Source organism: Lagopus leucura, unplaced genomic scaffold (assembly GCF_019238085.1).
Source record: "Lagopus leucura isolate 7727_CA_CO unplaced genomic scaffold, USGS_WTPT01 Super-Scaffold_650, whole genome shotgun sequence".
NCBI classification, from domain to species: domain Eukaryota; kingdom Metazoa; phylum Chordata; class Aves; order Galliformes; family Phasianidae; genus Lagopus; species Lagopus leucura.
In genome coordinates, this window is record NW_024962253.1 from 1,295,156 (window position 1) to 1,310,321 (window position 15,166).

General features: G+C 40.9%; 1 protein-coding gene across 1 annotated transcript in view; it reads left to right on the forward strand.

The window, feature by feature from the left end:
• The window catches only part of KIF24 (kinesin family member 24), a 28,114-nt gene that overhangs the window by 7,264 nt on the left and 5,684 nt on the right, over window positions 1-15,166 (forward strand). The window contains exons 4-10 of the mRNA XM_042862285.1: window positions 2,032-2,247; window positions 3,306-3,393; window positions 5,674-5,795; window positions 7,787-7,892; window positions 10,575-10,646; window positions 11,474-11,583; window positions 12,506-14,929. Coding sequence (XP_042718219.1) covers window positions 2,032-2,247; window positions 3,306-3,393; window positions 5,674-5,795; window positions 7,787-7,892; window positions 10,575-10,646; window positions 11,474-11,583; window positions 12,506-14,929 — 3,138 coding nt within the window. The remainder of the gene's footprint in view (window positions 1-2,031; window positions 2,248-3,305; window positions 3,394-5,673; window positions 5,796-7,786; window positions 7,893-10,574; window positions 10,647-11,473; window positions 11,584-12,505; window positions 14,930-15,166) is intronic.

Genomic DNA, 15,166 nt, shown 5'->3' on the forward strand with positions numbered 1-15,166 from the left:
AGAAAGACAGGCAACTACTGCAGAGAGTCCAGTGGAGGGCCACAGAGATGGCTGTGGTACTGGAGCATCTCCCATCCGAGGTATGGCTGAGAGACCTGGGGCTGTTCAGCCTGGAGAAGACTGAGGGGGGAATTCATCAATGCTTACAAATATCTGATGGGCAGGATAACATGGATGGGCTGGGCTGGTTTTTGTGCACCGAAATAGGCTGCCCAGAGAGATTGTGGAAGTCTCCTTCCCTGGAGATATTCAAAACTCACCTGTGTGCTTTCCTCTGTGACCTTTGTAGGGAACCTGCTTTAGCAGAGAGTAAGGTTGAAGGATCTCTAGAGGTCCTTCTATGCCCTACAATTCTGTGCTTCTCTGTGACTCTTTTATAAGACTGCAGTGGGATATTTTTGTATGTATCAGTACATTTTACAGGGCAATAGAAATATATTAATAACTTTGCAATTTATTTTGATTTTATGGATAATAGAATAGAAATTATTAATTACCTTGTAATTTATTTTGTTTTTATTGAGATATTTTTTTAGGCGATTACATACTCCCTGATTGGGAAATTCATGGGTGATTTTTTTTCTTGCAAAGTAACAAATTTGAATATAATTACATTTTTGAATCTTTGAAGGAAAGGATTACATAACAAAATGGAGCATTCTGGCTCTGGAAATCTCTAACTATTGTCAGTAGAAACAGTGTCACATTCTTGAGAAAGAGAAGTAAAAAAAGGAAAATAGGGTTTATATCTTGCTGTGTAATGGCAATCAATCACTAAAAACACAATGCACAATACAGCTAATCTAGTGACGCCAGGAAAAGGGGTGCCTCATCTGACTCTAGTAAGCTAATACAGCAAACTAATCTTGGGAAAAATTATTCACTGAGCCCTTTGCAGTCCTACATTTTTCCCCACTTCTGTGCATCCAGGAGGTTTTGAATGTGCTGAAAAACTTTCTTTCAAAGCATGGGAGAGAAGTAAGTCAGTTGTTATGTAGATTTTTTTGTTTGTTTGCTTTTTGGCTGATTCAGCTCTCTGTTTGTTCATCTCATACTTGTGAGTTCAGTGCCTGTACAAGTGCAGGGATGAGGAAATAGGCATGCAGTAATCCCAATTTAGATGGACTTGAAGCACTGCAGAGCCGTATCCTGAGACCTGCTTGGTGTTTCACATGCATTAAGGTGATACGACAACAAAGATGCAGCAATCTGAAATAAACTAAGATTTTGGTTACACTGGCTGGAGTGAGTGTATAAAATTCTCTCTGCCACTGAAAGTTGGTGGTCCTCTTCCATCGTGTTCTACTGGACACATGACCATAGATTACGTGAAGCCACTTTCACCTATTTTGTGGTCTTCTGTGAGGTACTTTACTTCACTGAAACAGCAGAAAATTAGCCTGCAGAAAAAATGAAGAGCTTTCTGGTGTTTCGTTGCAGTAAAGTCAGACATTGGAGCCAGCACAGAGGAGAATAGGTCAATGAGACAGGTCACACAGCTGGGAGCAGAGGTAGGGAAGATCAGCACCCTCCCCTCAGCAACAACAAGACATTAGATTGACTTACCTGCATTAGAACTGCAACCTGAGGCAAACTAACCTCACTTGGTAAATTGCATTGCTGAACTGCTCATCTTCATTAGGTGCAGTATCTGTTAACACAAAACCTGTCTTGTGGCTGTTTTGCACCTCATGTCACAGTCTTTTTTCTCTGAGATTCATAAGGAAATATTCCCACTGATAATTCTACAGTACTATCATGGTACCTAGCCAGCTGAAGAACGATACTGAATTCTTAGCTTCATTAAATGTATTTTGAGAATCTCGAAAAAAGAGACACAGCAACCTTGGCACATCAGCTTTCCTTAAGACATGACTGGGAATAACTGTGAAGTGTTCTGCAGTTCCTCAGATGGGGAAGAAAACCAAGCTTCACTGCCAAAAGTTAGCTGTATATGTAGATTCTGACACTCCCGAATTTCTTTTAATAATAAGTAAGACATGGCACTAAAAACGTAAGTTATCTTTACAGAGGCAATGCAACCTGCTTTGCATATGGGCAGACGGGTGCTGGCAAGACGTTCACAATGATAGGTACTCAGCGGAACCCAGGACTCTATGCCTTGGCTGCCAAGGACATCTTCAGACACCTGGAAGCATCACCATCAAGGAAGGATCACCTTGTTATGATCAGTTTTTATGAGATCTACTGTGGACAGCTTTATGACCTGCTAAACGGAAGGAAGAGGTACGGAAATAAAAGAGAGATTGCTATAAACCTGGAAGCGTTTATAAATCAATCTGTTACTATTCCATGCAGTTAACTTTAAAAAACTACCTTTTATAATAAATGCTACATATTTCTTAAGAGTTGTTCCTAGGACATAGCTGGGGAGGAAGGCGGAACTTGAAACTAAATGTGACTGACATTGACAGGACCCCCGGCTGAACTCTTTTGACAGGAATAAATTCATAAGAATAAGGGCCTGTGACTGACATACAATTTCATGCTGTTTTGCTTACGCTACAGTAATCTGTAGGTAGCTGAACATTCAGAGGTAAGAGGAAGAGCCTTCCTGTGACCAGAAGTTCTCATGCCAACTGTTGTGGAATCGCTATCTGTCTCTGCTCAAACATAAACTCCCTCATTCCCTACTGTTGTGCCGGTGGGGCTGCTGCTCTTACCGCTGCAGTCTCTGGAGATCCTGTTGATGTCCAGTATATGCTCTGAAACGGCAAAGTCTGCTTACCTCCTCCCAGAACTCATTTACCCAGTAGCTTGGCATCTGAACTAAACTGCACCTCTGAAGGTGATGCTGCCATCACTCTCAGTAGTAAGACCTCAGCCCCAGTCTTGTTCGGACAAGGGCACAAGAGAAAGATTTTCTGCCTCTGGAGGTGAATCTGTTCAACTTCTCAAGAGTTTTACAAAGCATTATAAAGCAGCTTCCAGAGCCATAGAGTCAGATTAAGTAAGATCTTACATAACATTGAGGGGGGAGATTAACCTTCCTCCCATGAGCATCATGCTGGTATTCTTTCTCTATACTGCGACATTTCTGTGCAATTCATAGCAAAGCTGCACTGGACTCTGACTCTACTGCTATGGGATCTGCTTTTAATTCCTGTGGAAAAATACTGGAAACTTGAACAGAGCATGACTGATCTGTGCGTCAGACAGGGAGAGAAGGTCCCCTTCCCCTAATCACTAGCATCTATGGCTTTTTCACATAGTGTCATAGCAATAAAATGTGTTTTTATTGCTGCTATTTGAGAAATCTCATTTCTGTGATGTTTTGTTTTCAGGCTTTTTGCAAGAGAAGATAGCAAGCATGTTGTTCAAATAGTTGGACTGCGGGAGGTCCAGGTGGATTCTGTAGACCTACTGTTGGAGGTAACCTCAATATTTATTCTGTCTCCTAGGGCCTGATGTACAGATTTGTAAGATAAGTTGTGTACATAAAGACTATTATTATATATACATAAAGAATGTATACATATATATATATACATAAAGACTGTTGTTTTATCTGTTGTACACATGTATGCTTGTTGATATAGGTTGTAAAATTGGCAACCTCATGCAGAACACTGAGGAGTTAATTGAATTATGGTTCTAAGCATCTTAGAATCATAGAATAATTAAGGTTGGAAAAGACCTCGAAGATCATCTAACCCAGCTGTCCACCTAACACCAATATTTCCCACTAAACCACGTCCCTCAGTACAACATTGAAATGTTTCTTGAACACCTCCAGGGATGGTGACTCCACCACCTCCCTGGGCAGCCCATTCCAGTGCCTGACCACTTTCTCAGAGAAGACATTTTCCTTCAGTAAGCAGCACTTGTATTAGAGACACACAAGCTGTTATCTACAGCTGTCATTTCTGCTGCCACTCCTTATGAAAAGATCTCTTCCAAGAAACAGACTACTGTCACCATTCCAGAAATTGAATGATGTTCCGGTAAGGAGCCCTGAAAGATGGATCTGTATTTTTCTCAGAGTGTGACTTCTTTGGCTTCTATGAACTTTTCTGTACAAAAAATACATAGATGTGTGAGAAAACATATAAAGTTGGAAATTAATAGATCTGAGTTAGAATTTTAAACAATGCCTATGTAATGACGGGTGATAACAGCTGTATGAAATTAGGATCTTTAAATGGTAGCTGACATTCAGCACAAGCAAAATTTCAGTCTTTCTTCCTTGACTGGCTGAGACAAACAAGAACACTAGCAAATTTTCTGCACGGTCCTGCAGCAAGACACCTGGTTAAATCTGTCTTCTTTTTTGCTTGAATTTGAATAGCTTAACCCATTTCTCAGAAATGAATTGTACATTGCAGGCACCTGGTACTGTAATTGACTCATTAAAATGGGCACGGTGTTCCCACTTATGTTCCATTTCACTCTGTCTTTATCCTCATTAACTTCAAGCTTTGGGACACACTGCTTCTGATGCTTCTGTAAATTAGAGTGTAAATCTGCTATAAGGTTGATTAACACGTTCCTCTGTGTTCTCACATTCCATGCACAAAAGTGCTATTAAGCGACTATTCTCACAGGTATCTCGGCAAAAAAACTAATTTTACATTGACCACAGGCTTTTTTGTAGATGTGAATGTCACTAGCTTAACTCAGAGATTCTGAATAGTCTGCAGCAAATATAAGGGAAGGGTCTTGAATACATATCTAGTTATTCAGTGTTCACTGAAGTTGGCTTTGGTTCAGAAAGTATTTGCACTTAGCACTAACATAATTCTTGGAAGCTGCAGCTGGTTGAGAACTGGCCACTGAAAGTCATGAGTAATGCACATCTGTCAACTAAGAATATACTGATCTAGATAGATAATATTCTTTTCTTTCCGCAAGAAATTAATTAATGACTGTTTTATGAAGGTACTGTTGCACTAGACTTCTGGTAATAGTCCTTAAGAGTTTGCTAAGTGAATTATCCTGAATTATATCTTGAGGGAGCCTATGTTGTTCTATCTTGCCTTGTTTTTTATTTTTCTGTATTGAGTGCAGTTAACCTTTCAACTTTATTCCTTGCTGTTGCATTATCCTTTTAGTTACGGAGATGAAGAAAGGCTTTGGCATTTTGTGTTTTGTGTATTATTTTCTTGATAATACACTATTACATGAAAAAGTGAAATGAAGAAAACTGCAACTAGTCAATCCCATTAGTCTCCTAGATTATCTATCTTTCTTTCTTTCATTCCTGCCATGGATTTGTTTTTAATTTTATAGTCTGGATATTTTGCAAATCAGAGTGAATGTGCAGCGCAGCAACTTCTTATCTGCAGTATAACTTTTAAGCTCCTTAGTGTCTCTGCAAACAAATTCATATACAAAGCTCTGACATAAACACTGGGAGACATTCAGTCTAAATTAACATCTACTTTGCACTGGAATTTCAAGGCTGTAATGAAGCATTTCTCCTAATGTGCGTTCATTTTGGTAAGGCAAAATCTCTTCCTGGGAGACTTTATTCTGCAGTGTTCAAGAGGTGTCTGGACGACGTGCTGCATGATATGGTTTAGTGCTTGTGGTGGCAATGGTGATGAGGAGACAGTTGGACTAGATGATCTTGTAGGTCGTTTCCAACCTTGGGATTCTATGATTCTATTTTTATTTACCATTTGCATGGATTTTATCCCTCTTTTTTCACAGGTGATTTTAAAGGGAGGAAAGGAACGTAGCACAGGAGCTACCGGAGTCAACTCGGATTCCTCTCGATCTCATGCTATCATCCAAATCCAAATTAAAGACACAGCCAACAGGACATTTGGGAGGTATGGCTAGAAAGGAGAGCTTGTGAGGAGGCCAAGATTAGGGCCATCAGGAAGGTGGACTAAGAGGAGGCATCAAGTTCCTTGGCAGCTATGAATTAAATCAGAAGATAGGACTCAGAGAGAATAGTTTAATAGTTTAGTAGTTCTTTTTTTGTTCCAAGGGGAGTGTGTATGTCACCTATGTAAGAGGTTTGTCAGACTTGTTTGTAAAAACTTCCAGCAAAGAAGTTTGGCAATCAAATCCTTCCCCTCATCTTCAGGTGTTAAAAATTTTTCCTGTCTTGGGTGTTAATCTGCCCGAGGGTAGATGTTTGCAGTGGACACATCTACATGTGTGCTCATCACATTTGAAGTTAATGGAAAGAAATAGTCATTGCTGGGACCTACTTCATCCCATTCTGCATAGTCATCAAAGATGGGGCAAATCCATCTGACAGAAAGGACTGCTCTCCTGTAGTTGACTACGAAGAGAGCCCAGGTTGATCAGCCCAGGTGGAGATTACAAACGTTTACCTTTTGTCAGAGGAATCCTAGTACCTCATCTAAACCTCTCTGACATTTGAATGTATGACTCTCATGCTATCTGTACCAGACAAAAACAGCAGCTTGCTTACTCTTGTAGCAGCCCTAAATATTGCAACTGTGCATCTTCTCAATCATCTTTTTCTCCAGATTAAATAACCCCAAGAAACAGATTTGAGGATAGAGGTCTAGGAGCTGCCATTACTGCTGAGTGTCAAAAAAACATGTTGACAAACCCTTCCAGCAACTACAGTGCAGCAGTTTCTTCCCAGGATCTAATTTTAAATACAACTCAAAATGGAAGTGCCACAAATAGTGAAGAGAGGAAAAGGCAAAGCAGTTTAGAAATAGAAGTGTGTCTGTTTTTGTAGGTGTGGCACGTGCTATTCTTTTTTCAGTTGTTGTTGCTAAAAGTGAAGGGGAACTGGAGTGAGGAGAGGATCCCAATAACGTCCACAGGTGAATTCAGAACTGTTCCAGAAAAAAGAAGGGCAAAGATAAATAGTCAGTCCAATAGCTGGCACCCAGCTCTAGGCCATGTGAGAAGGGCCAATGGAGCTCTGGGCAAAGGGAAAAGCACAGAATCACAGAACTGTAGGGGTTGGAAGGGACCTCCAGAGATCATCGAGTCCAACCCCCTGCCAAAGCAGGTTCCCTACAGCAGGTCACACAGGTCGGCATCCAGGCAGGTCTGGAACATCTCCAGAGAAGGAGACTCCACCACCTCCCTGGGCAGCCTGTTCCAGTGCTCCGTCACCTCACTGTAAAGAAGTTCCTGCGCACATTTGTGCTGAACTTCCTGTGCTGCAGTTTCCTTTTCCCTTGTCCTGTCTCCACTCACCACTGAAAAGAGTCCGGCCTCGCCGTTCTGCCCCCCACACCTCAGATATTTATAGACCCGGATCAGGTCTCCTCTCAGTCTCCTTTTCTCAAGGCTGAACAGACCCAGTTCACTCAGCCTTTCTTCATAGCAGAGATGCTCCAGGCCCTTCACCAAAAGAAGTGTGGAAAGCTGAATGTATTATTTACTACACTGGAAATTTCATATTGCCCTGAATTCCCATTTGATAGGGCAGTTTTCTGTTTTATCTGGAAAAAAATTAAGAAATTTAGTTGCTTTATCCTTGTTCTTAGGAAACTACAAGCATGGTGACTATCCACAGAGATGACTGTGTTACACTTTAAACGGCTTATCTGATAAACTGTGGAGTAAACTCACCACAGGCAGTCATACTTTCTGTTATGCTAATACTAGTGCCAGAATGCTCCCACATTGTTCTGCTGTTATGCATATTTTGACACTTCAGCTTATTCCAGTGGGTATTTCTCTTTATTCGAAGGTAGTAATTTCTGATTGTTTTTCTGATGTCATGTGTTGTTTTCCTCTGGTTTAAAAAAGAAGAAGAAAAAAAGAAAAAAATAGAAAAAACAACTCTACAAGATAAACACAACTTTGTTCTTTTTTCTAGGATATCATTCATTGATCTGGCTGGCAGTGAAAGGGCAGCTGATGCCAGAGACTCGGATCGACAAACAAAAATGGAAGGAGCAGAAATAAACCAAAGTCTTTTAGCAGTAAGCTACTAATTTCTAGGGAATATTTTGTAGTTAATTATTAGCATGGGTTTTTGGATAAAAGTGAACCATGGAATAATATGCATGTGGATTCTTTCGAGGGAAAAAAATATCCAGAATACCAGGTTTTTCTAGTTTAATTTATCTCATGCCTGAAAGACAATTTAACAGAGGAAGGAGTTTGTGATGAAAATCAAGTTTTCTTAATCAATCTTTACAGCCAGCCAAGTAAACACGGCATGGAAAATGTTAGTTGTATTCTACTAATTGTATCATATTTTTTATAGAAATGCTATCCAGCTTTACTTCCAGAGAGCATTAGCTTGGGATTGCCAAATGTGTTTCATAAAAGCTCATCTGTTCTTGCTGCTTGTTTTCACCACTTGAACTCAGAATCCTCTATCAAATCAAGTGTAAAGGACTTAACCACTCGAGAGTGCAGGAATTAGCATTTCATGTATGGGGCAAAAGGAGCAAGAAGAAAGGCATTCGTAATGGAAACCATCTTCTCATAGAAATGTACACAGTTATGCAAAAAGAGACGAGCAGAAATCTGTCATCTAAGATAAAGCAGAAGTACTTCTAAGTAGGGATGGTGTAGAAGGTTTTGTACCTCCTTTAATTCAAAGGAGCAAAGCTCACTGATGACTGAAGGTTTTGCTAGGTGAGACGAAGATGATAAGCAGTCAGTGAGCATGAGTCAAAAGCACAAAAGTTACTGCACATAATCATATATTTAGACATTCTTAGCACTCAGCAAATGGGTGACTTGCTCTGTTTTCAGAATGGAGGAGAGGATTGGGGTTTTTTGCACAGAGGCTTTACTGCTGTAAAATACTGCATTTAAAATGGAAGACAGCATGTAAAGTGAATGTGTTTAGAGCTTCACACTTCCTTATTTGCTGGTGAATAACTGAATGGCATAGGGGGTCAGCACCTGAGCAGAATTGATGCCTGAGGGCTGGGGCTTAACGTAGGTTCATGAAACTGAAAAGGAACTTTAAAATCAGAGTGTGCACATTTTTACTATTTTGTGAAGCAGGGTAAATAAGCAATCTAGGTGCCTAGAAATAGTGATTTAATTAACTATAAAAGGCTTCAGCCTATAAAACAAAGCTCTGCCCTTCATGATCCTGACATAAACTTCTAGCCTTAAAACACATGAAATATGAAGTTTGCTACTGGTTTGAGTATTTGTTTTCAAGTAGAGGATACTCAGATGCTGCAATTATGAGAAGCAGTATAAAATATAATTGATCTTGTACTTGTTGGAGGTATCATTTTTCATAAAATGCAGAAAATCCAAGAGATACTTGTCATTTCAAGTGGGTATTGTTCCTTTAAATATAGAAAGGGTGCTTCATGCTAGTATCACCAGAACAACACTGTCATCTGCTCATTTTCCTTGATATCTGCTCTTATAAATGACTTGTCTTGTGGCTATACAGTCCATATCTGACAGCATGAGGGCATGTCCAGGCTCAGCATGTGATGCTGCTGGGCTTATTCCAGTGGACAAAAAAGTACAAACATTTGTTTGAAAGTGACATGTTTTTCCACTGCTGATAACAAATCAAGACATGTTTCTTTAAAACTACTAGCCACCTCTGTTAATGGTTACTAACACAGAGAACATGTGCTGTGTTTTGTGAAAGGCTTGGGTGTAGCTACCTGACATGTCCTGCTGTTTTCAATGGAAGCTCTCTAACCTTGAAAGGAAGTATCTCCACTCCTTGGGTAGTCCATTGCTTCATTCTCAGTGTTCTGTGTATAGTCCTTATCAGCCTGTCAAAGATCGCAGTGAAATGTTTACTTGGGCTGCATCTGTACTGCCTTCTGAGCATGGGCTGGAACTCAGCAGCCTCCTCGCCTCCACAGTTCATTTTTTGTTGCTGTCTTTTTTTTTTTTATGTCCTCCATTCCAATTGGGTTTGAGGCTTTGCACTGGAGTGAAGAAGGAGGTCAGCCTTCTAACACACTCCATTGTACCCACATTTGCAGTTTGCTTAAAGGGAATATCTATACTGCAGATTAGAATCACTGTGGGGAAGAATATGCCCTTGTTTGGCTTACAGTGCCTCTTTTAAAATATGAAAGTATTAAATGTTGCCAGAGCAGCATAAGAGATTTGCACTGTTGTTATGTGAAAGCAGTATTTTGTTTAATTTCAGCAGGGAAGAGCTTATTTTAGAATAAAAAGCTTAATAAAAGGTGGAGCGTGAAAAGCTCTGTTCTGAGGATGTTACAGGTGTATGAATCCAGCATTCACCTGGCACACAGGCTGCAGCAGTCTGGTGTACACTCTCTGCAAACTCATTAGCTATGGTGCAGCAGCAAGTCTGTAGTAGTATGGAGCTGTGTGTTGAACATGCATGAATATACCAAGCTTTTTGGGCTTCATTTTTTTATCCCACAGAGCTGGCAGGCTGAGATACATGGCTCTGTACTTCAGGTTTGCTTCCTGAGTGCAACCGAATGGCTGCTGGTAGCCGAACTAGTCAAAGCTGGCCATTCATTGCCGTGGCAGCAACGGTCCTGTGAGGGACATGGTAGGAATTAAGCATGCATGAGGGAAATAGTAAATAGCTTAGGTTTGATGCAATTTAGTTACTTGATAGAGAAACTAAATTTGTGTGTGTGTGTGTGTGTGTGTGTGTGTGTGTGTGTGTTTTCTCTCGATAGCTAAAGGAATGCATTCGGGCCTTGGATCAGGAGCATGCACATACACCCTTCCGACAAAGCAAGTTAACTCAGGTAAAAGGAGCAAAGGTAACAATAGTAGCTACTTCCCTCGTGAGGACAAAATGAAAATCAAGAAACAGTAACTGCTATTAAACCCTTGAAGAGAAATGAATAACTCTTTCAAAAAATAATTTGAAAGATAATCACAGGTCTGAGGCCAGCTGCCAGCTCCCCCAGTCAATCTGGGGACTGGCATGGTGGCTTAAAACAAACAAACCAGCAAACACAGAAGCACAGCTTCCACAAAAGTGCCTTAAATCCCAAATTCTGGGATTGAATCTCTATTGTTTTGCGGGTATTTTTATAGGAAGAGCTCCATGGACTAGTCATAATTAGGTATTCACGTTGTGAGTAACTACTGAAACAGGTTCTTTGAGAGTTCCATCCTCTCTGTAAACAATCTTAGACCTTCTGTGCAATAACAGTAGTGGGAATTCTGATCATTTCTTCACTGCAGTTGTGGCATATGTTTTGAGGAATGAAGCATATGGGCAACCTTGAGGCAGAAGATGCAAGGGCTTATTCAAAGCACTAATTAACACTCATATTCATTTTAAACTGTAAACAAAGAATGTCAAGATGAATTCAGACAAGAAAACTACATTAAAAAAAAAAAAAAAAAAAGGAAGAGTTACTGTGCACCACCTGTCATTAATCTGCCTCTACACAGATTGTTAATGTACAGGAAATTCAAGGTAACTTAGTCTAACTTTTCATAAGTTCCATGCTGAAGTCAATCACTTTGCTACATATTTTGTGTAAATAAGAACAAGCATAGATTAAAAGTAAATATATGGATTGCTAAGGATCTTAAACTTAGTTTTTCCTTCTAATCCTAGGTCCTAAAGGATTCTTTCATTGGCAATTCCAAGACCTGCATGATAGCCAATGTATCACCTAGCCACATAGCTACAGAGCATACCCTGAACACTTTGCGATATGCTGACAGGTAGGAGATGAAGTTCAGTCTTGCCAACGTGAAAAACACCATGGAAAAAGTAAGGTGTAATTTTTATGGTTACATTGCAAATGCTGACTTTAACAGAAAATGTAATTTCACAATGCAAATAAAATCCTTACCTGTTCCACTCTTACGTAGGATCTTCTCTGGGCAGCCTGTGCCTCTCTACCCTCTGAGTAAAGAATTTCCACCTAACATCTAACCGAAACTTACCTTCTTTAAGTTAAAAACCATTGCCCCTTGTCTTGTCACCATCAGATCATGTAAAAAGTTTGTTTCCATCCCATTTATAAGCTCCCTTTAAGTACTGGAAGGCTGAAATGAGGTGTAGAGGAGCCTTCTTCAAGCTAAACAAGCCATGATCCTTCATCATGTCTTCATAGTAGAGATGCTCCAGCCCTCTGATCCCCTTTGTGGCATTCCTGTGGACTCTCCCCAACAGCTCCACATCCCTCCTGTGCTGGGGTCCCCAGACTTATACAGTACTGCAAATGGGGCCTCGCCGTGGCAGAGCTGAGGTAAAACAGTCCCCTGTCCCTCTTCCTGCTGCCACCCTTAGTTTGATGCAGCTGGCTCATGTCCAGCTCTTTGTCCATCAGGACCCCCAAGTCCTTCTCCACAGGGCTGCTTTCAGTTGATTCTTCTTCCAGTCTGTACATATACCTACGATTGCTGACTGAAGTCCAACTCTTACACACTATTCAAGGAAGCACTTCAAAGTACTGCTACAGGCCTATCCTGTTTAGGAATTTTTGTAGGAAAATTAGTATTGCTTTGATGCCTGCCTCAATCGCCGATAATTAAAACAGAAATCATGACAGTATTTAGCTTTAATATGTGAAAGCATTTGTTTGTTCTCATGACACTTATCTAAAAGCATGACAGCTTCTAAAGCAAACTTCATTTACAGGGTCAAAGAGTTGAAGAAGGGGATTAAATGTTCTACACCTGTCACAAACAGACGTCGGACAGCTGGAAACGTATCTCCAAAACGAGTCCAAAACTCTCCCTCTTTGCCACCTGGAGAAAAAAGCTCTCCAAAGAAAGTGAAGCTAGGCTTCCACCATTCTTCAGGTGCTACAAAAACAAAGATTTGCCCTCCAGCACTCCAGCCACTTAGTGGCCCTTTGACCTCTACACCCAAGGGAGTCAGCAAAGGACATGTCTACAAAGGAAATTCCGGCTCACTGTGGTTCCATCACAGTAGTCCAATTAAGGGAGTCCTACGGTTAGGACATCAGTTGAAGAAGAAAACTGATGATCTGTCTTCTTGCTCTGAGAAGAGCCACGTTGCAAAGGATTTTATCATCAAAAATGCTGCCACAGCAGAAACAAAAGAAAGTCTCCAAAGAGACAGATACATGCAAGACAAAGCACCTGCCCAGTGCCTGAAAGTCCAGACTGTGCAACCTGTGCAGAAACAGTTTGTTTCTAGAGATGATTTTTCCCTTGGAGATGGAAATCTGCCTTCTGACAGCAGGCAAGAATGGGGGCACACCTTTGCTAAACAGTATGTTGAAGCATGGACAAATCTGCCTCCATTTCAGAAAGAAAGGGAGGAGCATTTACGCCTCTATCACCAGCAATTTCAGCAGCCACCTATTCTGCAGCAAAAACAGAGCTACCAACCTCTTGAGAGGTTTTTGACACAGTACAAGCCCCAGGAGATTCAAGTGAAGCAGGAGCTAAGTCCTACTGCCACTGAAGCACAGTGCAAAGAGGAGATGCAGCTGGAAGATCTCGATGACAGTGATTTCAGTGAAGATTCTTTCTCACCTGTCTGCAGTCAAAAGAATGTAAAAAGAAGAAACAGCAACAAGTGCAGTCAGCATTCTTTTTTCCTCCATCAAAGAGAACAAGGAACTGAGGAAGAGCAAAAAGGCCAAAAGCGACAGGACTTATTTTTTAACTATGCAATACCCACACAAGAAAATGAAGTAGATGACAGCTGGGATTCTAGTGAGGGCAGACCAAAGATGGAGGAATCCATTAAGAATGCAGGTTGCAGCAAAACTCTGACTGACTGGAGCTATGACTTAGCTGTTGGGCTGTCTTCGAGCAACACCGCAGAGAAACCTTACTGCTTACAAGACGATCCTGCTTGTAACTGGAATAAAAGCAAAGACTTCCTAGCAGATCATAAGCAGTACAAATCCAAACTCGGATGTCTGTCTTACTCCACCGAAGATACCTCGACTCCAGAAAAGGGTCTTTCAAACCCATACGTTTCTCCTATATTGAAATTGGTAGCTCCAGAACGCAAACAGATTCTCCTCCAGCAGGAGAAAGAGGAATCCACTTTGGATGGACAGGATGTTACAGCAGATATTAAGTGGAAAAGTCGAAAGAATGATGTTAACCATTGCAGATCTTCCAGTTGTTCCTCAGAATTCAGTTCTGAGCTAATGGCCCCTCTTGTTCCATCTCTTCTTGACTATGAGGAAGGAACTGATACAGAGAATGTTTCTTCTAAACGAGTAAAGCCTCCTCATGTGAAACAGATGTTGGGCAGGAAAGTGCACAGTTCCCAGATAAGGTTTGAGGAGGAGACCTGGCAGTGCACAAGGAACAGAGCTCTAACAGACAGCATGCTGGAACTGAGGGAGCAAGCACATCGTGGTGCGAGACACTGCATCCTGCAGCATTCCCCACAAGCAGGGGACAAGTGGCTCTCACCCACCTGCTGTGGTGTGAAGCCGTGCTGCTGCCATCAGGGCTCAGGTTCATCAAATCAAGGAGTTCTTCACAGTTTTGTTGTTGGAAATGACCTGACAGAAACATCCACAGCTGAATCCACAGAAGCCAGGGAAGAGAGAGAGGGTGCTTTGTTTCTCCATAGCAAAAAGTGCAAAGAATACTCAGATGGCAGACAGTGTGATGTTGATGTTAATGAGAACACTGGTAGTTCAGGAAAATCTGACTCAAGTCAAAGACCAAATGTTAAGTCTCAGAAAATAAACACTGAGCTAACTGAGAAGAGCTATTTTTCAGGTGCATCGTGCTTCCTAACAGGGGGCAATACAGATTATGCAGTGCAGTCCCCCTCTCAGGAATGCGGCCTCTTGCAGCCCACGTCAGGACTGAGAAATGAGGACTTGACTTGTTCTGAAGACTCAGCTAAGTCATCATTCAGCAGTGAGGAAATAGGGTTGCTTAAGAGCAAATCGGTGCAGACTATTTTTACCCAAGAAGCTTTTGCTCTAGATCCAAGATCTGCAACCAAAGTTACTAAGCCATTAGCAAATGCAGACAGCCCATCGAGCAGCAACACAGGCTCTCCAAGTGCTGTATCAGAAGTGGGAAAACTGCACAAGGAGGTCCTAGAAAAGGCACAGTAAGTCTTGCTAGTCACTAATGTTTACTATGAAGCACGTAAGTTCTAGGCTTGTGGTACATTTACCTTTATTTGTATAGAATGCTTCTTAAAAACAGATAGAAAATCAATCACTGAAATAATTATTTAATAAAATTAATGTTAATTTATGCTCATTATCTTATATAAATATATATAATTGTCTTTTATTTAGTAATATTTTAAAATCTCACAGGAAGCCAATTATTTTATTAGAGT